The sequence below is a fragment of the Hirundo rustica genome, chromosome 6 (genome assembly GCF_015227805.2).
Source record: "Hirundo rustica isolate bHirRus1 chromosome 6, bHirRus1.pri.v3, whole genome shotgun sequence".
Lineage (NCBI taxonomy): Eukaryota > Metazoa > Chordata > Aves > Passeriformes > Hirundinidae > Hirundo > Hirundo rustica.
The window spans coordinates 22765846-22792279 of NC_053455.1; the positions used below are offsets into that span (position 1 = coordinate 22765846).

Sequence of the window (26434 nt, forward strand, 5' to 3'; positions counted from 1 at the left end):
ACTACTCAAAGGTGGCCCAATGGCTGAGCTGAGGCATTGACTCAATCGAGTTCTATAGCCAAATAAGAGCAGCAAGACCTACTGCCAAAGTCTTCCATTTGTGAGGTATTTGGTTTTGTGATTCCTGAAAGCACAGTCATCTCCCTCTCCAAAAATGCACTTCTTGAGAGGAACATCTCTGAATATGTTGTGTCCTCTGTGCAGCTGTGTTTGAGGCTGGTTTTATACTCAAGGAATGCAATTGAAACATGTATCATAAAGGACCACTCTACTGAACATTTTGCAATGTACTGAAGTCAGGAGATCTGGTGTTACTCTGCCTAAACCAGCCTTAACATATTGCACAGAGAGGGTCACAAACATAAATACTGAATTGTAACTACGAAACATGCACTTTTACCGCAAAACCAATGGCTCACTCAACTTCACTCACAAACACATAGGTGCAATTATGTTAGTCATTTGTGTCCAGGAATGCCTTGACTATGCAATCAAATGGATACCTTGTAAATATTTTCCAAACACAATTTAAGAGCCTCCACTGAAAATCTAAGGCAGACATGATATCAATGGTCAGACTGGGTATAAACCAGTAAAGCTCCCTGGCAATAAATGGAATTGTACCAATTAAAAAATTTAAGACCGCAACTTCTAGAACACTATACTCCTGGCAAGAAGAAATAGTACCCAGCTGCAGGGGGAATACAATACTGCTACCGAAGGAGGCAGAACTTGGAGTTTTCTGACATCTGTGTGTGCAAGACTTCAGTCATAAAACTGAATTAATACAGCAAACATTTTGTGTTTAACAGCTTACTAATTAAATTTTCAAATTAAATATTTACTCCTATCTCAAGTATTCCTATAGCATCCAAGAGACTCTAAGATGAGTTACTCCTCCATTTATTTTAACAAATTCTTAAATTAAAATAATTCTTTATTTTAAAAGGGTCGTGGAGAATCTGGAGTTTCTTCCCCTCCCTGTCCCCCCTCCAACAGGTTGCTCCACAACCCCCACTACATATCATACAGGAATATGGGATCTGAAGAACGAAGTTTTAGATGTAAAACTCTAAGTGAATGCACATATCTACTCCACGAATAATCCCCAGGGCTGGCTTTTACATACCACCTGGAGCAAAATACCACTTTCACTGTCCCACTGCAAAGACCAGCTCTGCTGGTCTTTTTATTTTTCTTCTTTGGTCCCTATTTCAGGAAGGAAGGAAGAAGGAAAGAGATACACGAGATTTCGTATCTTACTTCAAGTTGGATCAGTCCTGAAAAGTTTTGTTAGTGTGGATCATCTGCCAGAGCAAAAGTATACTATTACTTCTGCAATGTTAGTGTCTGTTTTAAGGAGCAGCCCACAAAGCAGGATGAAGGGATGGGAAGAGAAAAAGACAGTTCTGGGTAAAGAGCATGTGAAGTTCTACCTGCTTGCATGGGAAGAAGGGGTTAAGCCTGCTTTGAGGTTCACTTTGTTCTCCATGGTTTGTGCAAGGCCATCAGTCAATCAATCTCCTCTCTTTCCTCCTTTTCTTTTTTTTTTTTTTTTCCGGGACCCACTGCAGGAATATCATGCCCAGGATCTTGTTTAAATCCACAATTCCTCTCTGTCAAGACAATTCTTCCAATCCTTCCCCCAAAGCCCCCCTCAAGACACCCCCTCCTCCTCTCCCCGAAAAGAGGCCTTCTGAGCTCGTTTTGCTAATGTATTCTCAAACCAAATTAGGGGCTCTGACTCTCGGTGAAGTTCGTGAGTTAGTTGCCGCGATGCACTGAATTAAAGATACCATCTCGGACTCAAATCAGATTAGAGCCCACACACACACATGCAAAAGCCCACTTTCTAATCAATTTTATAAAGGGCCTTCAGCAGAGATACACTAATGGTATTGAGCTAAGATCTTTAAACTAAGTCTGCAAGAAGTCTGCGGAGATAAAACACACTGTATTAAAGAGAAAGCTCTCCATTGTGCCCTTCCCACCAAGAACCCTGTGCAGATTGGAAGAGCACCTCAAAATACAAAACAGCTTTCCCAAACCTGAGGTGTTCCCTCACATCCTCCTCTCCTTTTCCTACTTCAGACCTTTAAATTCCTTCTTCCATTCACTTCTTGTCAAACAGCTGCAGAAGGCTGCACAGAGGGCAGAGGAGATAGGGGAGCTACAGAGCCATGATACATGTTAAGAGTTAGACTTCATGAGAACACATGAACCCTTTAGAACCCTTTAAGAAGTGGGCAAGGTGAAAAGTCAGCTGACCAGCCTCAAGGAGAGTTCCTACTTTGACACAGGTGTCCTGCAGTTACAGACAAGGTGCTAGGCACTGACCTGGTGCGGGGCACATACAACTGAGATGCCACAACGGCCACATCCTGAGAAAGACGTGACTACGTGTACGCTAAGGGACTCCTTTTAGAGAGCAGCTGCTCGACATGCCCAGCATCTTTGCATCCTTCTATCCTCATCTCTCTGTTTACCAGTGGAAGTTCTCCTCTACGGCAGACGACAAAAGGGAGACAGAAGGGTTTATAAAAGAAGTTGCAATTAAATATTTAATAGATCAGCTACTGCTCAGTCCCCACCAACCAGAGAATAAGGCTATCTCTGAATACTCTGGTGATGCCAGGTTATCTGTGTCAGATCATAGAATAATCTTCTGCTTTAATATTTTCAGTAAAAATACCTCAAAACATTTCAAACAAATTAGAAAGCCAAATTTCAAGACCTCAACATTAGTCTTTACTTGCTTTCTAGGATGCTGTTTCTAACAAAAGGACAAGAGCATCCTTGCTAAGGTAACAGAAAGTCTGTATTTAAAAAAAAAAATCACAGCAAAAACTTAAATTCACCAGCTTTCTCTAAGCAAAGGGACCTCAGCAAGAGAACTGTGATAGATGGGGGGCTGACTGCTCTGCACAGAAGCCTTGCTGAGAAAATTTTCTCAGGGCTCAGAGGGGCTTCCCTGAAACAGCTTCAGGACTCACACCACTGTGGAGTTCTACAATGATCATGTGCTGAGGATGACGCCAGTTTTCAATGCAATTAACCTTTCCAGCCTAATGAAATGGGTCTATTGGCTGCAGTGGCAGCAAGGACCCCCTGACTCTGGCAGGCTCCTCAGGACAGGTTATCGAGGTTGCAGAACGTTACTGCTCCACTTCTATTTGCAGGCTGCAGCTAATTGATGCCAGACCTGAAAGGAGTAGGCAATGCCAACCTCAGTGTTGTACTCCAACATCATATTGATCCTTGGGAGCAGGGACTTGGGCCTCTGCCCATTGATCTGCTGTGTCACAGGCAGCGTTCTTCCAGGAACGTACCCTGGGCAGAGAAAGCACACAACTGGGAGAAAGAGGAAAGTTCCTCAGAGGGGAAAGCATGCAGACCACACTAGGGCTGATAATACCTTGTGACTTAGAAAGAACCAGATCTGGGATGGAGCTTCAAGCTTTTGTGCTGTTTTTTTTTTTTCCTTTGAGCTGGAAAAAGACAGGCATAACAGCCCTCCCAAGGGTAGGTGACAACTGCTGTACCTAAGGGCTGATACTTCTGAGTCCCTTCCCTCCTTTCTAGCTGTTGAACTTTGACAAGGGGTGATGGGAGAAAAGGGGTGGGATGCAAACCTGGTATTATGGGATACAGCCACAAACACACACTGCATGTGGAGGGAGGGAGGGAGAAATGGGTACCTTCGAGTCCTACATCAAGCCATCCTGCCAACACAGCCCATGGATATACCAGTCTTGGAGTTACAGAGAACTACAGATCAGACCCACATTTACATATGACTTTAAGAGTGTCTACTGAGATTTACCCTGCAGTGCTCAGTCCACCATACTTCAATAATTTCAGACCTGCCTCAGAGGTGTCACCAAACTTAAGCACCCAAAATATGAGACTCTCAATTATACCCTTAAAATTATTAAAATGGCATTAAACCCAGAAAATAATGGAAAAAAAAAAAAAAAAAAGTCTTTTGTGTCTGTTTCATGCTCTCAAGCTGTGATACCAAACTTCCTTCTAATACTGAGGGGAAAAAATGCCTAAAAAACCAAAATAATAATTATTTTCACACACCTTCTTCACTGTCTTTTACAAATTGTTGCTGTATTTCTTTCCAAACACTATTTTTCAGTGCTCCAGTGTGATAAATACATAGCAAGGATACATTCAGGACTTGGCTTTATGCTCTACATGAAACTCTAGTTCCATTTTGTACACGCACTGTTTGGAAAATAAAGAAAGGAAAGGAGAGCTGCCAACCAGCTGGCCTTGGGAGCTTTGAGATGCGTTGTCCGCGTGCACCTTACAGGGGAGGCTCTCTTGCTTTGCATGTAGACCTCATGGAACAGCAAAAACCTCCCACAGCACCTCAATATTCAAAGGCAGAGGAAACAGTGCAGGAAACAGACAGAACACGTGTATGGAAACATATTTTGAAAAAAAAAAAATTATTGTTAACATTTTTAACAATGTAGGGCTATACACATTCTTTGTGACATCCAGTAATATCTGCTTCACCTGGAGGTCAGTCTGGATCCCACTACTACACAAGACGACAATCTTTGGATAGAAATCATTGATTTTTTTATTTTTTTTAACTTTTGGCTACAGGAAAGACAAGTTGAGGAAACCTAGACTTCTGCACAAGAAGAGACAACAAGAATTCTCGTATCTGACATGTTCAGTGATGTCTCAGTTCTTAAAGAGCAATTTCCTCTCCTGTCATTATAGAAACAGTTTGTCACATTTTAGCTCCAGTGGATATTTCAGAACAGCTAGAACTGAATCCAACATGGGGAAAAGGATCTCCTACAATCCCCAACAGGCACCATACTCTCATTGTTGCACTTCAGGGTCAGTGATGTGTAGTCCCAGTTTCCTGGGAAATTGAGGGTAGGCTGCAGAATAGCACCCTGTCACAAAAGGTAAGTGCTGCCGAGGCAGCAGTCTCCAGACAGGTGAAGGTGCAATGGCAGTGTTTAAATCACAGCCATTAGCTGAGGGACAAAGGAACTAGGAACTCCACATTTCTGTTGCGGAGACCATTACGTGTTGCTTGGGTCTGAACAGAGCCTTATGGTTGCAGGGCACGTCAGGCAAATACATGGTGAACAGAGATTTGTTGAAGCCTCACAGTACAGAGACTTCCAGTGTCAGCCATCCACAGGCCACCTTCTCTGGTGCTGGTGCCAAGAAAAGTTTCCTTATTAGAACTTCCTTTTAGAAGTGGCCCTTTGGCCATGGGGATCCTAAATTTGACAAGTAAAGGATCATACTGCAAAACTGCCCAGGAGATCAACCTAAGTAGTAGCTTTGCCGTCCTTCGTGACCTGGGAAGTAATTAAACCATCAATATTGGCTTCTTCAGGTTACAAAGCTTCCCAGAATAGCAGAGCCATATATCATTCACACTGGTAGAATTCAGACACTTTAACTCTTCCAGGCTGGGGCAAAGTGACACTGCAGATCAGGGGGAGGGCTGGCTGAGGTGAGAGGAGAAGTGAACCTTGAGTGGCTCTCACAGGCGTGTGATGCAGTTTTAGGAAGCCAATTTCACTAGAGAGACAGAGACAACGAGAAGATGGGAACCATGGAGGGAAAAAGGGATGTAGAAGAGAAATTAACTCTGAAAATTCTAAAATCTGTCAGAAACAGAAAAATAAGTTCCAATAACTAAGTCAAAGGCAATCTGGATCAGATTGAAGCAGATATACCTCAAAAGGAGAAAGCCAACAGGTAAGCAGGAGAAGCAAGAAAAACATTTTGTCATTTATGACTTTGGCACAGAGTATGAATAGACGCAGGACACAGACAGTGAGATACAGATGCTGCCAAGATTAAAAGGACTCTGAAATTAGTGCTTACGCACACACTGAAACACACAGAGATCTTCTCACCAAGGAGGATGTTTTGCAGACCTACAAAATGTACTTATCTCCAGTATCTGTGTGTGCAAATCAGGACTGGCATGTGCAATGTAACTTTATACATACACAAAGAGGAATATGCTTGGAAAGAGGCAGAGTATTGTTTGCTGAAAAATCAGTGTCAAGGCAGCATTGATGCATTTGCACAGTACACAAGCTTTCATCCTTACTACAGGAATTCAAGCTAAACCGCCCAGCACAAGGCACCCACGTCCAGGAACTTCTTTCCCACCAAAGCAAAACTGGAAAACAAACTTAATTTGCGGGATGATGACTGGGACAGGACAGGTTGTATTATTAAAGGCATTATTCTCATTACGAAAACACTTCACTGAACTGTTTAGGCAGCGTACTGTGTATTAAAGATCTGTCTTGGTCCATAAGACCTTGCATTCCAGAGACAAAACAAAAGATAGGGAATGTTTTGATTCAAAATTTACAGACAAGGAGAGAAGCAGAGACTTGAAGTGTTCGCCCAGTTCACCCAGGGAAGTTACAGAAGATCTGGGAACTGGGCTTCAATACTTACTCCAGCTTTAGAGCATCCAGCCTCCCTAAGAAACAGAAAGCGGGAAAGCTGCTTAATCACAGGAGCTACTGTGTAGGCTTCCAGGAGCTTCACTTACTGGTAAGGACATAATACCTCAGAAAAAAAGCATATTTTTAACAACAACAAAAAAAAACTTGCAAAACTTTTTTTATTTGCTCCAAAACTTCCATAATAAATACATTTGAACAGTTTTCAGGTTTTCTTTTCCTTCATGATGTATGTTTGATTTTGCTTCAGTTATTTTAAGAGAAAGATCATTTTCACTCAGAAATGACAACAACGCAAAGTTTCACTTCAGTACAGCCAGGAAAAAAAAGAAATCAATTTTTTTGAGCTAAAATTTTATCAACTGCCTTAGGAAGTTAGGGAAAAAAACCCCAAAACAACAAAGCACTGTAGAGATAATCTCCACTCACTGGGAACATGAACCAGACAGCAGAAGGAAGTCCTGGGAACAGAAGCATTCACTTGAGTGTCTGCAAGAGAAGGAAGGAAGGAAGGAAGGAAGGAAGGAGGGAAAGCGGGAAAACTTCCCTCTGCCAGGCCAGAAAGCATTAACGCCACACTCAGTGGGCACTGCAGGATTTGGGGAGCATGTGCTGCCATCTTCAGGGATGCTCTCACCTTTCTGTGACTGACCCAAAATCACAAATGAAGGAAAACAAAAAGGAGGGAAATTTCCACAAGAAATAAGGAAGAGAAAAATGAGATATCAGCTCTGCCCTTTTACCTCTGGGATTGCTCGTTGCCTGGTCTTGACTAGCTCCCAGAGAAACACAGAAATTAAAATTGGGAAAGCCAAATAAATCCTGCCCAGACCACATGCATCCCCAGGCTGCACTAAGCTAACTAATTGCTGCTGTTTCACCCTCTCTGATTTCTCTGTCGTCTTCTAATGCAGAGTGGGATTATTCACTGAGCCTCGATGGCAGATGCTCAGTCAAAGCTACCTAACCATCTCCTCTACAAAGCAATTTCAAAGAGACAGAGTGAGAGACTCCGGCCCTTTCCCACAAGGGCTGAATTAAAATGAGTAAATTGTGTGCCCACAGGCTTCTCAAAGTCCTGTTTTGCAAGAACAAATCACAGGTATTCCAAAAATGCATGTATCTGTTACTGTTCCTCAGACAAAACCGTGAGTTTTGTGATGTTGTGGGAATATGTACTGCATAATAACAATGTTACATTGAAGAGGACAAACCTGATTCTCATTGTTTCTGACCTAGTGGACATGTGCGTATTTGAATCTTTTTTAAGTGCTTTCTGATATGTGCAATTCTCCCTTTTTTTTTCCTGATACAATCCATTCCACACTGTTGTAAATTCTTTGCCTCTTCTCTTATTCTTACCTTGTTACACATTCCCTACATTTTTCAAATTGCTTTACAGGCTTCCAGCCACACGGCCCTCATGGATCAAATATTACACAACAAAAACCAATCCACTAAGATTGCATTTTGAAGCTGAAGATCACGTTGTTCCCTACTTGCAATGCTAGGACAGGACTTTCTTTGCCGGTCAAAACACTGACTAAATGAGTACTCTAATCTCCAGATCTCTCTTGTCCTCTGGCCTCACTGTCCCCAGCCCTCAGCAAATATGACTGCTTCATCTTCTCAATTCATCTAAATGACAAAATAAAAAAAAAAATTATTTAAATTAATCACCAAGTATTTGCTCCTACTTAGGTCAGGATAATTGCTGAAGGATACAGTATAAAACAGTACTACTGCATTTTATTAACATTAACAATCCATTTTCGTATAAAGCTTTTGGCTTTGTACTTTATTTCACCTAGGTTACAGTTAGTACTTCACAAAATGGAAGAGTTCCTTTTCTATCCGCTCAGGTCAGTGTAAAAAAAATACATTAGAAATTATAATTTACAGTGAACAAGAACCAACATGCAGTATGTTTCATCCACAAGACTACTCAAAATTGTATGCACATTAGGAGACCATTTCACTCATCCCATCTCTGAAGCCTAACGGCCAGAGCTTACGAACCAAAAAAGAGAATTGTTTGTCTCACTAAAACTATAATGGAAAAGAAAGAAAAATGTAAATATATGAGTTGAAATTTAAACAGAACATTGGAATCCACCAAATAATCAATACTGTAATGCCAAGATGGATGCCAGGGACACAGGGCAGCCCTGATCCCAGGCTGAGATACCAGCTCCCAGAGGAAAGAATTTTTGATCAGCAACTCCAGCTCTTGCCCTGTCTTCCACATTTACTTCCTTGGCTCCTGCTCAGCTTTGCTAACCTGCAAGAACGCTCAGGATGACAATTTAGCATAAATATGAATGAAAGAGGAAGGAAAAAGGAAATGGTTTGCTCCTAACTGTAGAGACTCCTAATGAAAAAGTTGACTGAACAGAAAATTGCCCTTTTGCCGACAGATTATTTTAGTAATTCCACAAAATTTAATAGACAGTCATGTCTCACGCTGTCCTGGTCCTTTCTGTGATCCATCACATGCACTCAGCTTGGTCCATCTGTTTTGCTCATCTCTCAAACATGCACCTGCCTTCCCCCATGCTGTCCCTCACTTCGCTCAACCAACCGGCTGACGTTGTCATGCAGACAGCGCCTACAATGCCTCTCTACAACACCTACATCTACTGAAAACACCGGCAGAAAGCAACTCACTAATGACTGGTGAGACATGCAATGAAGGATCCATGCTTTGTCTTTCTGAAGTCTGTACAAAACACAAATGCACTCAGTCTATAAATGTGGACAGACTTTTTCTTTTCCCCAGTGCAGGCCTGCTGCTGGTCTGAGAGAAAGAACAGAGCTGTCAAATCCTTCATCTTTTGAGCTTTCTGACCTCAGCCTTGGTGCCTTCTCTGCTGATTACCTTTCCTTTCCCTATTCACACCGCACTTGCCAGGACAGTACCGTGTTTCACCACAGCCCTAATACTGGGAGTGCACCGCAGTCTGGGCCCTGGGAAGAGGAATTCCCTGTATTGTCCTTGGGTGAACCTGCAGATGTGCTGCTCTGTGCCTCTGAACCCCTGTGACTGCTCCCACAAGGAGCTGCGGAGGCACAGAGGAGATGTGTGTCACACTGGGTGCATGGATGCTGCTGCAAAGGAGGGCACGAAAGGCGATCTGCAGGAAGTAACAGTGGCTACTGCAGGCCACCGCAGGGGAGCGTGAACAGAGCCAGCAGGAGACAGCTTATCCATGCTGTGCTTTGGTCTATGCAGCAATCCCAGCCTCTCACTTTCATAAGTGCTAAATTCACACAAAAATGTTTTTTTTAAAAACCCACCACAGGCGATTAAGCTGTGATCTAGATTAATTAGCTGCCATATTTCATTTTTAAAATCAGAACCGGCCTGTGCTGACACGAGGGAAACTTATAATATTTTCACTCGTACCTAACTGCCTCTGATTTTTCACGCTGCCTAGAACTCAGTGGCTGCTCCCAGCCTCACCCATCCATGCCAGGCAAGTGCCTGCACCTACTGTAGGCACCCAGCCAGGGTGCTGGGGTGAGGGTGGGGGACCAAGGATCTCCTAATGAAAGTGCTGACCCTGATGTAACCTGTGTGCCCCAAGTAGCACTGCTTCAGTGTTGAAAACAAAAGATCGATGAATTGTATAACGTACTTTTACTGCTGTTAATTTTTCTGAGTGCTGCTGTTGCGTGTCTTCTGAAGTCTAACAGGACCCTTTGGCCACAAAGCAATACTTACTCTATCCTGGCAGCTGGGCTGCTGGAGGCAGAAGATGCATCCTTGCTCCCCGAGTGATAAGGAACGTCAGAATGCACATCATGAAAAGGACATATCTGAGAGAGGCTCAGCACCACTGCATGCAAACATGGCTCAGCTCTACCTCCTACTCCTGTGAAGTTCTTCCACTTTGCTCCTTTAAACCCTTCCAGAAACCAGGAGGTAAGGAACAATACTGTTTAAGCAAGATCTTACAACTGACATTTTCAAAGCTAATTTTTCAGGGGGTAGACTCTCTTGTCCAGCACTATATTGCTCCCTATCCATTAAAACTGTAGCTCCTCAGAAAAAATGCTGTTCAACCGACCTCCACAAAGTACCTTTTAGTCCTGGTGTTGGCTCAAAAAGCCCAGTCCCAAATCTTCAACTCCTACTGGAATTCTCTCATGGATTTAATACATTCCCACTCCTGTTGTTTTATGCTCTGCCTTTACAGAAATCATCCTTACAGCACCTTCCTTAAGCCAAGGAGATGCTCTGAGACTCAGTTCAGCAAGAAGCTTCTCCTGTTACAGAGACAGAGCTTCATGGAAGATATCCTTGCTTGCTTTAGTACAGCTGGAGACACACAAGAGGTGTGCAAAGGGTGCACACATAAGGCACATAGGTGAGATAGCAAATTAATTTACACCAAGAGGAAGACAGATGTCATGTTACTCTCCTCACGTTCATTGGCATATGAAGTATTTATATGAATAACGATGCAAAGTATTCCTCAAAACCAGGTAAAACACAGAACCTTCCTTTCCTTCCCCATCTCTGTGTACAATTTCTGGAGCAAGCACTGCACAGCTGTAAAGGGCCGCCAGAACAGGAACTACAAAACAATTCCATCAGGTCATGAACTTCTCAAGCAGAAAAGGTTTGCCATGTGCTGTTCTCTGTTCCCTCCATCCCACTCAGCAGGAAGGACTTCAGATAAAAGTTGGGGAAAAGTGAAAACCGTATCTTGTTTTCATCACTGCAAGAGCCAAAAGGTAAGCAACCTGTAATCCTGCAATACAGCATGAACACTTGAAACCATATTAATACCCAGCAGTGGCCACTGGAACATGCCAGAAAATGTTTTAGAATTGATTGGTGGTCCCCAGTTCTCTCATTTTCCATCTCACTGACTGAGCTTTTTCTCTGGGGGATATCCAAGTAGGATCTTTATCCCCATGAAAAACATAAGATTTTCCTTCTTCCACGCCGAGTCAGTGCTCCTCTAATTTTCCCCAGTGGATGTGCAGAGCTCCAGTCCCATGCCACCTCTCAGCAATGTGTCTTCCTGCCTTCTCCACTGAACAGAAGTGCAGCACAGGCCTGCAACCAGCTGCTAATGTGTTATCTTTCTTCTCTAGTTGCAGAGGTGCTAAACACACTGCAATAAATCTCCTCATCCCAAGGGAACAGTTCTCTTTCTTCAGGCCCCATGACATTATACACAGCAGCTCTTTCCAATGTCAGAAGCTCCATGTCAATGCTCCTTTTCCCTCTGAAAGATCCTGCGGCTTTATGTCTTACCGCAGGGCAACTTGCTCCCATCACCACCCAGCTTTCAGGTCCCACACCACAGGGGCAAGCTGTGCCTTCAGCCAGTGACAGGGTCATGACAGGGATATCAGGCAGAAGGGACCTGTGTGCTTGTGTGGACAAGCTTTTCTTGTCTACCTCTTCCTCACATCACAAGGTTGCTGACCACTACTTTCATCTTGCAGCAGAAAGACAAAACAAGACAGTCTGAAAATGTGAAGGAAAGTCCATTTCCAGTGCAACAGCTGCATGGTGCATACTGAATTAGGAAGCTAGGAAAAGAAACAGAGCAGTGGTTTTGCAAGGTTTGACCCCGATTTTTAGGCCAGTTCTCATTCAATTTTAGCAACCGAAACCTGTGTATGTGCTAGCAGAATCTTTCTTCCTCCTCTGTGATCTCTCTTTCTCCTAAAGCTGTTGTATTCAAATTTCATCTTTTTGCAGGAAGTAATGTCTGTTTGTTTTCAGAGGATCTTCAGTAAAGTTAAACGAGAAAAGTTGTGGGAAACAGATATTTTCTACCACACCTCAGACAAAAACCTTAGTCACAAGTCAAAATACAGCCATAGTGACTGGACCTTGCCGTTGGCTTTTCAGCCACCATTTCTCTGTCCCAGTCTGACCTCAAGCTCCATGACACAGGTTCTACCCTTGCTTGTCCTTCCCCCAGCACACCATCTCCAATCAAACACAGCTCTAACACTGTTCAGTGGAAGTATATTGTTTACAATCCAAAATGCTCAAGATCATTCTGAATCATCAACTCTTTCGGATCTCGTGTAGAGCAGTAGAATATTGTCTAACACTGCATCTTGCATTTCCTTGCAGCATCAGAGTTCTCAGGATAGTACAGAATAAGATGTTACTAAACTTAGACTTCCTACCCACAGAGAGGTTTTGCTTAAGGCACAATTTGTTATGTTTGCCTTCTTATTTATCTTGATTTTATCTATTGTTATAAAGATGCAATTGGTACTCAGCTTGATGGCATTATATATACCTTAAAAGAAGCTTAAAACAAGAGCTGGGTCTCTTCTCCCCAGCTATCCTGTTGCAACCTTCTTTCTGCTTTGCACAGGAGATATGTTTCATCCATATTCCATGGATTTCATCCTCATAAATATGGCAAAGGGCATTCTCTTCTGGAGATCTCTGGAATTCTCCACATGCTGGAATGCCTCCTTGGACTCCTGCTTTACTCACTTCTAGTGTGTTTTTATCCGGATAATATTCTTTGCAACTTCAGCGAGTTCACACTTCACCTGCTCTCACACCTCATTTGGAATTTAGTCCTCTGTGCATTTTAGCAATGCATCAAACTGCTCCCCAATTACCACTATGCAGCCTTCTCCAACATACTCCAAATTACTCCCAAAGGGGTCAAAGAATCATTTCACGCATTAGAAGCATGAAACCTGGACTCTGAAAGAATCAGCCAGTGATCTGAGGCACTAATAGCACCTGGCAGAGTTTTATGGAAAGAAAATCACTAGTTTCTGCCACTCCCATACAAAGCTCTAGTTGATTCCTGCCCCCTCACTTCAATATGATTTTTTAATGCGGTTTGTGCATATTTCTTTTTCTACTGTGATATTGAACTGAATGGCCTAACGTTAATCTTGTACCAATTTTACATTGGTGTAACCAATCTGATTTTCAGCGTTCCTTGTCATTTACAGTAGCAAAATGACAACAGATTCATACTCAAAGTACCTTGGAAGACAGTTTTAAAAAGAAAGTCCCCAAGCACGTTCAAAGGCTGTGGATGGCTTCTTCATCTTGTGGTTTCTGCTTATCTAGTTTCCCATATAAATTCTCGATGCCAGCCTCTTCCTTCAACAGCAGTGACAGCATTTCATGGTTGTTAGCTGCTCTCGGAAGATGAAGTAACCTGTATAAATTACCTATTGCTGCAAGTGCAACAGAACATGTTAGTCACTTCTAGAAGGCTGCAAGTACTGACTACATTATTACAGGCAGAAGGTTTTCTATCATGGTAGAAGTCATTTTAATATGGCATTCTCCTCTAAGATTTTTCTCTATGGCTATTCAAGGTTTTTTCCCTGGTTCAGCAGTCCACATCATGAACAGTGGTCTATGTTCATGAACTAACTCTCACATCAGCGATGTACAAAAGCTACAATGAGACCACTTGCATGGCATTCTTCCAGAAGTAACCAGAGACAGTGAGGACTGAGAACAGCAGTCAAAGTAATGGGCAAAATCTGCCAAATGAATGGACTGCCTGGCTAAATCTCCATTGAATTGTTGCTCACTGCTATTCATTTACCCTGCTAAGACAAGACTGGGTAGCTGATAAACAAGATGATAACCCAGCTACTGAGAAAAAAAAAAAAAAAAAAAAAAAAAAAAGATAGAGGATTTTTAAAACAAATACCTCTACATACTCATCATATTGTGATGTGGATAAGCCATAAAGCTCTAAATTAGATGAGGAATTCCTGTATATCTTCATGAGACATAACAGATGTTTTTGGTGAACCAATTGTAATTTTATGACAACATACCTGTCATTCTTAGCTCAGGTTGCCAGAGACCAACAACTCAGGTCTCAGCGATCTCAATGACAGTTATACTCCCAAGGAACCAGGTAGGGAATACTTCTCTTCCACATACGTTTAGCCTAAACGGATCTAAAATTTCTGTGTGTCACTTTATTAGGAAGTGACTGACAAACTAGAAAGAGTTTTGAGACACCATAAAATGATCAGGCAAACTCAAGTAGGAGATAAAAGCCCTCAAAGGACACATGAGGCCATGAACTGAAACATAATAGGGTCTTTCTGAACATAAGCCAACACTTTTTCACTGCTGTGGGTGATCAAGCACTTGCACAGGTTGCTCCAAGAGGTTGTGGTGTCCCCTATCTGGACCTGGTCCTGAGCAACCAGCCCTAGATGGTCCTGCTTGAGCAAGGGATTGGACCAGATGACCTCCAGAAATCCCTTCCAACCTCAGCAGTTCTGTGACTGTGAGAAAGCAAGAGATAGCTCCACTTTGGACACAGTGTACACAAACGCAAATGACGCAGTCACAAAGATTAATGTATTTCTCAAAAACTGTGTGAAACTCATATGCAAAATACTAAGGTTTCTCTTTCCCCATCAAGCTTCCTTACCAAGAGATCTTCATAGACTGTGGAATCACCCTTCAGGCATCCAAACTTATACTAGTAAGATGCTGAAAGGAGTGCACAGCGGGGATGACAGAGTCTCTCTGGAGGCTCCATCAGGTCCACGAACATGGAAATGCTATCTTAATGCCGCAGTGAAAGCATTGCCAAGATGCCCAGGTGAAACCCGCATGTACTTTTAGAGGAGGACAAAGTAATTTGAACATTTTCAAGGAGCTGTCCTGTGAAAACAAAGGTGTGAGGCTGCTCTCCAGGCCGTCCCGCAGCCCCCCGTGCAGCCGGCGCACTGTCAGCGGAGCCCTGCAGATGGCTGCAGAGCTCTTCCAGCACCCACCTGCGCTACAGCAGCGGGCACTTGGAGGCAAGGACACTGGCCAGTCCTGCACTGAAGGAAGCAAAAATGTTCTCCTTTCAAAAGATGGACACGTCTCTATGCTGCCTTTATTTCTACCCAAATGTAACAAACAGCCAGTCGCCTGCAGGCTGAATATCACTGTCTTTAACCTCACAAAGATCCTCTGTTTACAAGTTTTCCCATGACGACAGCTGAAAGACAGAGATGCTGTGGTTCTTGAATGTGACAGTGAACTCCCCGTACACAAGAACAGTTTGCCACTCAAGATGCTTTTCTTGACAAGGGTCTGTAGTCCTAAGAAGCTCTTATGGAGCAGATATTTGAAAAGATGTATCCATTCCTGTCTTGCCCACGGCAGCCGCGTCTTCTATCTCCCTTCCCCAGATTTCCACTTAACTGAGCTGGAGGGCTTGCAGCCTTCTTCTTATACCTCCTGTCAGGCTCAAGCACTGTCCATAAAACAAGCCACCTTTTCCCACCATCTTTCACTTAAACTCTATTTTAGCAATAAGCTCTTAAAGAAAAAAAAAAAATTTAAAAAAAAAAATTAAAAAAAAATGAGATCTCTGGATGCCCTCCTTTCTCTGAAGCCATGTTTCCTACTTCCCTCTCCCCCCTCCAGTGTTATACCGCAGATCTGTATAGGGACAAGGGGTTTTGCATCACAAAATTTTGTGTGCAAATCCTTCCTTTATGTCAAGGAATTCATGAGCTTTTCTGTGTCCACCTTGTATCAGTTACATGCTTTGAGCACAGGGTAGCCTGATGCCTGTGCAGGTCTCTCCACAATTATGGACAGCTCCGCACCACAGGCACACTGACACACAGTGGAATTCAGTGCCCAAGTCAGATCACTGTGCTTGAAAATTCCAGCTGCAGTATGAGAGCAGGAACCATTTCTTTGTAGTTCCTATTTACCTGGTCCTTTTCCAACCTATCACCTGAATCAAGTAATTGTCTTCTAAGAGTGAGTCAAGAACTTATAATAGACACCAGCTGCTCATTCTCTTTTAACCCATCCAATATTAGACTCGTTAGTCATCAGGATAACAATCCTATTTGCAAATCAGCTACCTTTATCAGATAACCAGTGGGACCTAGTACAATATCTATTAATCCAACAGTATCACAACCAAGATATATAACTACTTCTGTACAAAAACCTTTCTTCTAATCCTTCTTAAACTCAACAAGACTGATTGGCTTTTATTATTCGTGAATTAATTTTTAACTCTTGGTCCAGCAGGGGAATTTAATCTGTAACATTTTGCAGAGACTGAAGCAAAGCAAAAACATTTCTCAAAATGTTGAGAAAGTAAACCAGCCAAAAGCAGGGGGTTTTTTTGTTTGTTTTTCAATGACCAATTAAGAGGGCTGAATCTGTTTTTTCCTAAACACCCAGGGGAAAATTCTAAGGAAAATTAGCACATTAAAACAGGTATAGATAGCACATCACTGTACTGTGAGAGCTTTTGTTTTTGCTTCATAATTATGTTATTTAAAAAGGCCATGGAATTAAATTTGTTAGTATTTTAAGGAACAAGTCCATGTTAGACTAGGAAATCAAGAAGGGAAATTTCAACAGAGACAGTCCATATTGTTAGAGAAGTAATGATCATGGGCAGTGATTAGGGCTTATGGTTGCTCTGTAGTGACAGTCCCCTAACTGTAATTGCCAGGAAAAAAGAAACTACTCTGTAGGAAAATAAAAAACACTTTAAAAAAGAATAAAAAGGCAAATGTCAGATTCACTGTAGGTGATGAAATTAAAACAAAACCCCCAAATATTTCATAATCAAATAATATTTTAAATTATTCCATAAGGAGAAGCACACTATATTTTGTGGCTTACTAAACTAAGATCACATTTAAAAAAAAAAAAAAAAAAAGAGAGAGAGAGAGAGAAAATTTCCAAAACCACCAAAAGTTACATAAACAGATAAAAGAAATTCCAAATCGCTGACTTTTATGCTATGGCATTTGAGGGCATCTTTATCTTGACAATGTTATAGCTGGATCTACGTTCTGCATACTGTTTTTCAAATTACTCTGTGATACTCCATTTAAAGAAAATCTCTGTTCCTCTTCAAAAAACACCAGTTCATTGATTTATAAACAGAAGATCTAACTGCAGTTACTCAATAGTACCTAATTCTATGTAATCCATAATAATATATATTCCCAGAGAAACACCCCAGTTTTCAGCGCAAATGTTCTGTATGGTATATTTGTGCAACATTTTACATTTACAAAACACTTTCTGCGTAAGGTCATGAATAGATTTACAAGCTTGGATTAATAAAAACTGGGAACAGTCTTGTGAGGAAGACAGACCTATCCTTATTTCTTTCTATACATTTATACACTAATACACACAAAAATATGTAACCACGTGCAGAAAGTCCTGCGTATGCATCCAAAAAGACAGTGGATGGATAAGTGAAATAGTTCACTATGCAACACCAAATGAACACTTGATTATATTAAAAAAAAACTATATAGTTTATATACATGTGTGTTCTGCTAAACTATAGCATGTGCACAATTACGTAAAATTAAGTGTGTACACATACCCCTGACAGACATCCATCCACACGCTCACAGATCTCTGTATGCAAGAAAACTCTTTTCTGTCCTACTCTGGCACATCCTAGTCCTCCAAAGCGTGCTTGGTGTCCCTACACAATTTGTAACAATTATTTCAAAGGAGATGCACCTAGAATCATCGGCATAAAATAATACCTATGAATTAATGATACACTAAAACATCATTTTCATAAAGTCGCAATTGCTACAACCTATTACGGCAAAGAGAACCCACAGAAGGTAGAGTCATCATCCTTCACGATGCCCCAGCATGAAAATGCAAGTTTGGGTGTTGGGATTTCCTTGAAGGTGAGTTTTGATTGTACCAGTCAGCTGTGGCCTCCTCCCTGTTGCAGCCCCAGGTTAGGCTGCACACCATTGCTCAAAGTCGCTGTTTAACACAGGTGTGCAGAGAGCCCTCATCCAGCCAGATATCTTTGCACTAGTGATGAATCTGATAACAAAAATTGCCTATATAGAGTGTCAGGAAATAGGCACTGATGCTTTCAGAATTTTTTCAGTGTCTCCCTGAACCACTACCCCCTTAACCTACAAAAATGACAAAAAAAAGTCCTCATCAGCAGAAATACAAAAACTATGAAGAAACTGAATTAAACTCTTAAGGATAAAAGTAGAAGCAACATCATGTATGTCTGAAAAGGAACTGAAGCAGGACTGAATTTATGTGTTCTAAAGAATTAAATCACCCTCTCTCTACCGCAGTTTCTGAACTAGATGGCAATTACATGCCGTATGTGGTCCAGAAACAGAGAAAAATAAAACAACAGCAAGTCCTTAAAATTAATGTGTAAATTATAAATTGCTTTAGAAGTTATAAGCAAAGCATGTAGAAAACATTCACATTGAAAATGTGTATCCGTTATTTCTGGTTATGTACAGTAAAAATAAAATTTACACCAAATCCCTGAAAGCAGTAACATCCTATGTTCTTCACTGCTATATTGCCACATCTGTGAAAAACTCATCTAGATTAGTGTAATTTCTTAAATCCTAAAACAAATATGTTTGAGAAAGAGAAACTTGTCAGTTTGACCGAACAAAAACAGCGCAGAAGACTTCGGAAAAATAAAATCTGTTGAAGAATAATTCCTTAATGTCCTTCAGCTCTTTATTTTAATACATAAAATGATGGAAATCTCACTGAGAAATTTGGTTTGTAATTATTCATTAAAAAAAATGTACTTGCGGAAACTGACGGAAAATCCTATTTCTGTTTTATTTTCACCCAAGTGCTTATACATTCTTAAAATTATCTTCATATGCAAAGTCATAATTGGAGAATTGAACATTTTTTTAAGCTGTTCTTTTGACCTTTGTCTTGAGTGAAAGGACAGTGAGACAATACACTCACCAGCATTGTTCACAGTGACGGCTCCATCACCGGAGATTGAGGGCCATTATTACAAAAGGGAACTTTAAAGTGACATGAAAAAAAAGGGGAAAAAAACCTAGAAAATAACACTTCTTAATATGCCGTATGTACAAACAGCCCTTGAGACCGGCAGACATACAGCAAGAAAAAATCCTCTTGTAAAAAGGTCTGCAGTAAAACACAGACAATCAATTCAAAACAAAAGGTGCTGCAAAAATTTTTCTCCTGTTATGCACGATACTCTAAGCTGGAGGTCCCACTCCCATCACGCACATTATAGGCTATGCTGATTTGAGAAAAAATATGACTCCTACAATACATGGTAAATCAAACACAACTTCCAGGAATGAAAAAGGAAAATTTGGACAAAAAGAAATGGTCCTCATCAAATGTTCTTATCCTACCAAGAAGAAACTAGAAAGGATTTCCTTTTCCTTCCAACCCTTCAACAGCATGCAATACTTGTGACATGTACGTACCGTCATAACAAAAATTATATAAAACAGCCACCCCTCTCTACGTGTAACTTGTTTCCTTTCACGTACAAAAAACGCAAGAATAAATAGAATTCTGTCCAAAGCAAGAACATCCCTATCACAAAATTTATTGCAATTTAAATCTTATCTTGAAAACAAAAAAGAAAAAAAGAGACCATTAATATGAAAAAGTGAAGTAGTCCCTTTTTTCTTCCCATGCACACATAAGTTAGTGACTTTATGAACTGATTCTGTGCTTTTCACTAAACCCATATGGATCAGGAATATCTCCTGTAGGACAAAAAAGTCATCCTAAGGGTGACTAGACTGAGATTTGCCAGGATTCCATAAAACAAATAAGATTTGCTAGATATTTATTCCTCCCCCATTCAGAAAGGGAGTGCAAGAAAATTCCAGCTCAGCAGGGACAGAGAGCCATCGCAGGTTGTGTGATAACAGCTTGCCACCTGCTTTTCGCAAGTTGTCTCTGCAAAGTGCAAGGGGCACTGAGTAGTACTGTTGCCTGTGGCGATAGGAATGCACTGAACAGCTCAGTATGCAAAAGCACTTACTGGTACACAGTGCTCTTCACAAAGGGCATTGCAGAATGCTTTCCAGGCTGTGTCAGAAGTGCTAGGAAAGGAAATATTAGTGCATGTGTCACAGGAGGAACATAAGCACTTGCTATCACAATAAAAGAAGGTATAAGCAAATACAGGTACAATGCTGCTCACAAAAAAAAAAAAAAGGGGGGGGGGCGGGATGGGTGTGGCAGAGAGAGGGAGAAGGCAGGAAACTTGTAGCAGTCACATTGGAAGGAGCATTTCTCTGCAAGAATAGCAAGGGTTAACAGTGACATACAAGCTCCAGTCCAGTCAAGATAGGGTCAAATGATGTGCAGTGAAAGTTTCAAGTCCTCAATCCCCCAGAGCTTGTTTGCTAATTACATTTGCAATTACAAACATGACAAATATATTATTATACAGTGCGTTCCACCTTGAGCAGACATGTTTCTCCTCACGGACAGTCACTGCCAGCAGCCAGACTCTCAAGCACTGGAAGATTCAAACTGCACTGTGTTCCAACTGCAAGCATCATTATTTTGCGTGTATCTCTATTGCTCTGAAGAGATAGGGCAAAGCTTTAGAGAGAGGCAGCATAACAATGATGGAAACAAATGCAAAGAGTAAGTTATTACAATTTAATTCCTAAGAAGTAAAACCTGCCAAGTCAATAGCTGTTACTAACAAGTAATACTAAATTGTGTTCTGTTCCCAATGATAGGCACAAAGCACTTTACACATGCAAGCTACATAGAAATGACTACATTCAAAACTCAAATGCAGCTAATACCGCGAAGACAGAAAGAAACCAAGTGTTTCCTTTGTTTTTTGGCAAGGTCACCATAACCATGTAGTGCTAATATCTTCTTTATTAAGTTCCATCACTAAACAACCAACCATTCTGATTCATAATTTTTCATGGAAACTCTGATCTTCCCCCCCTTTTAACCCCAGTCTCTACAGCAGCTTTACCTAAGAAGCTCACTGCTGGGTTCTGGGCAGATGCTATATTTACTTGCTCACACTGCGCAGACTAAAAATTCTGTTGTGCTCCCTGGCTGTAACGTTACTGCCAGTAGCTCCACAGAATAAAGAACAGGTCTGACTGGGAAGAATTTCCTAGTCTCTGTAGTGTACACTGGAATTGCTGATGTCCAGCTCTATGACCCCCAACTCTTAAACCAAGGAGTGCAAGTTAGAGTAAGAAGATGGGGAAAGGATTTTGGCTTTTTTATCCAAGATTTGTCACCACTTTCTTTTACCATTTCTTTCTTTACTTAAATCTCCCTTAGACATTTTAGACTCTTTGGAGAAATTCTACCTTGCTCCTGACAGAAACTGTAAATTTCATCCACACTCCGGTTTAAACCTTTTACCTTCTTCCTGTTTCTGTTCCCTAAGAGAATTTGTATACTTCAAGCCATGGAAAAATTCGTAAAGAGACCCACTGACACAATGCACAAAACTTCTTATTGAACGGAAATAATTTTGAAGAATACAGGTATTTTCAAACAACATGAAATTCAGAGCAGTAGTGACGGTGCAGAAACAGGGCTGGGAAATAACAGCAGAAAGGGCACAGAGAGCAGAGCAACATTCTCTTGGAGAGGAAGAAAACGGGATATGAAACCTCTATCACAGCAACTTTCTCTGATGCAATCTCTCCAAAGTCTTTCCCCTCTCAGGCTAAATGCAATATTCATTGATTACTTCAAATCAATACAATGAAAAAAATCCTATTTTTTAAATATATTGATCTTTCCATATTTCTCAATAATTGATAATGATTAGATCATGTTTACTTTTACAAGTGGAATTAGAAGAGGAGGGAAAAGTTAATACAAATACTCTAAAGGTACTGATTTCCTCATCAGCCCTGCACTCACTAAGCTTAGTGTACTGAGACCCCATTTTATAACGGAAACCTTGTCAGAAACCCACTGACTACACCAATTCCTTATAGAGGGTTTTCAGTTTATTCTGTCAACGAAACAAACAACTCCATCCTATTCTCTCCAATTAACAACTCCTCCCAATCCCAGCCTCTGAGATATATTCAGAGCAGACAGGTGCATTCAGATTCTCTGACTCAGATTTCCTCCCATTCACAGAATATGGAGATTTCCAGTAGCCTCTGAAATCAAGTTGCATTACTTCAATCTACGTATTAGGGTCAGGAACAGCAACTTTGTTAATTCTCTGCCACAGGGTCTGGAATTTGCTCCTTTGTTGCCTTAAAATTCCAGCATTACAACATTCCATCTCTCTATCAAATATGTCATTTATTCCTTTCAACTTTTTCCTTCTCTTCATAGAATAATTTTTATTTTTATTATATCAGTGACTCACGTGTCTTTCGTGTACCTCAGAGGAAACAGACTAAGAGACATAGCATCTGGCAGGATGCTCTCACTTGCCAGTGATCTTTATTTTACCTTCATAATGGCTCCTCGGTCACTTTCTGTCTGTCATGTAGAATATTAATAAGAAACAGAAATGGCAATTTTGTAGTCCTATCAACATTCCTAGTGGCAACTAAAATGAGGCAGAAAACAAAATTCTCTGAGATTTAGAAGTTAATATGGAAAAGTAAAAATGCCGTATTCTACTCTCTTCTGAAACAGCGTTAGGTTTGCACGAGGGAGATACAGCACCAGTACTCCGCGTGACCATACATTTGCATGTGTGTATACCTGTGTGCATACCTACACACCGATACTTACAGATGCACACGTGTGCTTGTGTGGGACTAAAATGACACATTTTGTATGGCAGAGTGTACCTTTGTGGTGTCTGCACACGCGTTCCCTTCCTGCCGCACCGCAGACAGGCGCTGTCAGTACAGTTTAACTAATGTATTCTCACCATATGCCCTCACCTGAGAGACAAACTGCAGGTACAAATCACTGCCTTTGTTCATTTCCCAATCTGAAAATGCTTTAAACAAATTCCAGTTCATACAACAGAGCTTCTTTCTTGGAGCTGCATCATCTACCCCAGGAACAATTCTCCCAGAGGTCAGTACCAAAGTGTAGTAAGCAACTGTTAAAGAGTGGATTTCTGTGTAAGAAAATAAAATATACATGGCCTTAGAACACATGCACAGAGGGTCAAAAATAGGAAGAAGCATTTTCTTACTCTCCCTGAAAGAATCTGCACCGAGAGAAACCACACACCTGCTAACCAGAACTTCCACAGGTTCCTGGTGCAATCGCTTAGATCAGCACGCACGCAGGCAATGAAAAGGAAATTTTCGCTGCTTGAGGAAGATAAATACAAAACCTGAAGAACAAATTAGAGGCAAGGAATTCCTTCATTTAGGTTTTGTTCAGACTCCTTTTGGGTCTGACTGTTACAAAAATTAAGATCTCATCAAACTCCAAGGTGAAAGGAGTCACCTCTGCTTTGCCTTGCTCATTTGCTCTCTGTTTCAATAATTATGAGGTGAAATACAGTTTCCAGGGAACTGTATGGATCATATATTGAGTGATCACATCCACTTCTCTTCTAACATTTTGGTCTTCCTTGTATTTTTTCCTATAGCTTAACAAGCAACTAAACAAGAAGAAGCAGTTTGCAATGTTTTAAAATCCATCCCTACTTTAAGGTTTAATGTGACAAAAATGCTATCCACAGACTTAAAAGTGGTATCTAAAAAAAACCAAAACCAAAACAAAACAAACAAACAAAAAACCACTTAAAATTATTTCAATAGCTAGCAGTCAAAAGAATAAATCTGCACAGTAAGAACAATATGCTCACACAGCTAGTTAGGGATACAGGCACAAATAAAACACCTGCATTTACTTTGTATGTTTACAGGGTAATTGTGTTACAGTGGGAGAAAAAGATGGTTAAACAGATATAAACTGGGCCAACTCATCCTCAGCTACAGGAATATAACATGAAATCTAACCTTAATAAAACCAGAATGTAAATCAAATCAGTACCTGACACACTGCACACATACCTTTATATATATTGTATTTTTAAAGCTGCTCATATCTTACTTCTCTCAGTAACTTTTTTCAGACTTTCCTGCACCATTGTACTCTTTTAAATTAAAAAACTGAGGTTGAAACATTTTAAATTATATTTCTCTATTTTACCAAACCTCAGCAATGTTAAAGAGAAGGTCAGTTGGCATACAGAATCAAGCACCTCTTTAAACAAAGAGCTCTCAGTTTCTCATCTCAAAAAGCAGCACTCTCTGCCTGCTGTAAAGCCATAGGGGCTCAGTGGCACTTCCCCCAGGGCCACCTTCATCTGTCTACTCAGCAGCCAAGGAGTTCTGCATAGGGGTAAGGTGCACTTGACATTTTTGAGAGCTGACTGAAAGCCCATGAAAAAGTAAAAAGGGGGTGAATGGCAATACAACCTGCAGATTACTTCTTACTATTTCCATGTTGCTCGAGTCCCTTTTTCTCAATTCCAAAAGTACAAAAAAAAAAAAAAAGGAAAAAGTTAAGAGATGATACAGTAAGTGACGAAGATCTAGTTTTTCATTGTGGCATTTTGTTCTTGTCTTATTTTTTTTTAATGAAGGTAAATGATTCTTCTGGTTTTGCCTCTAATATTAAGACTCCCAGCAGCATACAGAATACATTTCTCTTAAGAAATTGTTTGTTTATTTTTAATTCAAAGTGAAGCAGCCACAAGTGTAGCACTAGTGGGAAAAGAAAATCACATGGGTTAGATTATTAATTTCTATTAACAATACAAAGTCTCATTTTAATGAAACTGCTGGAAGCTGGGGATTAAAGGAAAGAGAAATGAGTGTAAAGACAGATGGAATATCAGAAAACAAGGTACAGAAAGACAAATAAAAGCTGAAATGAGGAAAGAGGGGTATTTGTTGATGATCTATTTGGTTTTAATTATTTTAATTTTACTAAATACAATGTATTCTTAAGACAAAAGCAATGAAATAGGCAAAATTACTTAATTCCCACCTCTGATGACACAAAACCTGCACAGGTGACACACAGATTAACACGAAAACACAAAAGAGGACTCTGCTCAGAGTGAGATTTGTCAGAGAAATGCATTTAAAATTAATTGTCCCAGACAGCTGGATGGAAATGCTGAAGAGGTTTTACCTTGTTTCCTAACTTCCTCAACAGGATCGAACCAAACTTAACACACTAAAGTGATTTTAAACATGGCATTACCAGGCACAGCCCACTTCGGAATACAAAGAGCAGTAGCAGGTGCTAAGGTATCAGTACCAGTCCCAGCTTGGGATGTCTGATTGCCAGCCCTCCGACCCACTCCACTCTTTCCCCGGAGAGGCTATCCAGAACAGCAGTCCGTGGGAAACTCAATTTCCATAGTGCATTTCAGATGAAAAACAGACTTTTAAAATAAAAGACGGTACTTTAACGGATCCGCTTCGTATAATTTTATATGCACATGTCTTTATAGGTACCTAGTAATTCATCTAATAAAAATCCTAGCACAGGCGGAAAGTAAAACTGCGCAGAAAGGACTGTCAGTGCTCACAGCCGCCTGTTCCTAGGAGATGAAGCATTAGAGGGAGAAGTTACACGGCAAGAAAGAAACACAGCAGCACGCCTACTCCCCCAAGTGCTGTTCGGCGGACTCCGCCGCACCTGCCGGCGCGGAGGTGCGCGCTGCCCTGCTCTGCCCTGCCCGCGGCCGGCCGCTCCGAGACACCCGGCACAGGCGCTGCCCCGCGGGGGAGGCGGCGGCGGCTCTGCGGCACGGAGGCAGCGGGACTGCGGGGCCGCTGCCCCATCCCACCCGCAGCGGGACGCAACGCCGGCCCCAGCCCGCCCCCGGCCCGCCCAGTCCCGGCCCGGCACACTCACTGATTGTGGTAGCCGAGCGGGTCGGAGATGCACAGCTCGGAAATGTCCATCAGTCCAGTTTGAGCATTCCCGTTGGAGGAGAAAAAAAGGAAAAAAAAAAGAGGGGAAAAAAAAAAAAAAACAAGAAGAAAGAAAGAGAGAAAAAAACCACGAGATAACAACTAAACTGCGGGCTGGGAAGGCGAGGAGCGCCGGGGAGAGGAGCCGGCCCGAGCCCGGTGCGGGGCAGGGGCGGCGGGGCGGGGGACGGGAGCAGCGCCGCGCCGCTCCGCTCCCGCACCCGCGTGCGGAAACACTGACGGCGGCGGGAGGCGGGCGGCGC

General features: G+C 41.5%; 1 protein-coding gene across 9 annotated transcripts in view; it reads right to left on the reverse strand.

Moving 5' to 3' along the window:
• ESRRB (estrogen related receptor beta) overlaps positions 1-26434 on the reverse strand; it is a 135869-nt gene that overhangs the window by 57989 nt on the left and 51446 nt on the right. For 3 of the 9 annotated variants that reach the window (XM_040066687.2, XM_040066689.2, XM_058420904.1), the window contains one exon: positions 13468-13664. The exons of 4 other annotated variants lie outside the window; for them this stretch is intronic. Coding sequence is in view for 1 of the 5 variants with exons in the window: in XM_040066682.2 (XP_039922616.1) it covers positions 26113-26162 (50 nt within the window). In the remaining 4 variants the exon portion in view is untranslated. Of the gene's footprint in view, positions 1-13467; positions 13665-26112; positions 26228-26434 lie in introns of those variants that run through there. 2 more of the 9 variants (XM_040066690.2, XM_040066682.2) reach the window with 2 other exon arrangements.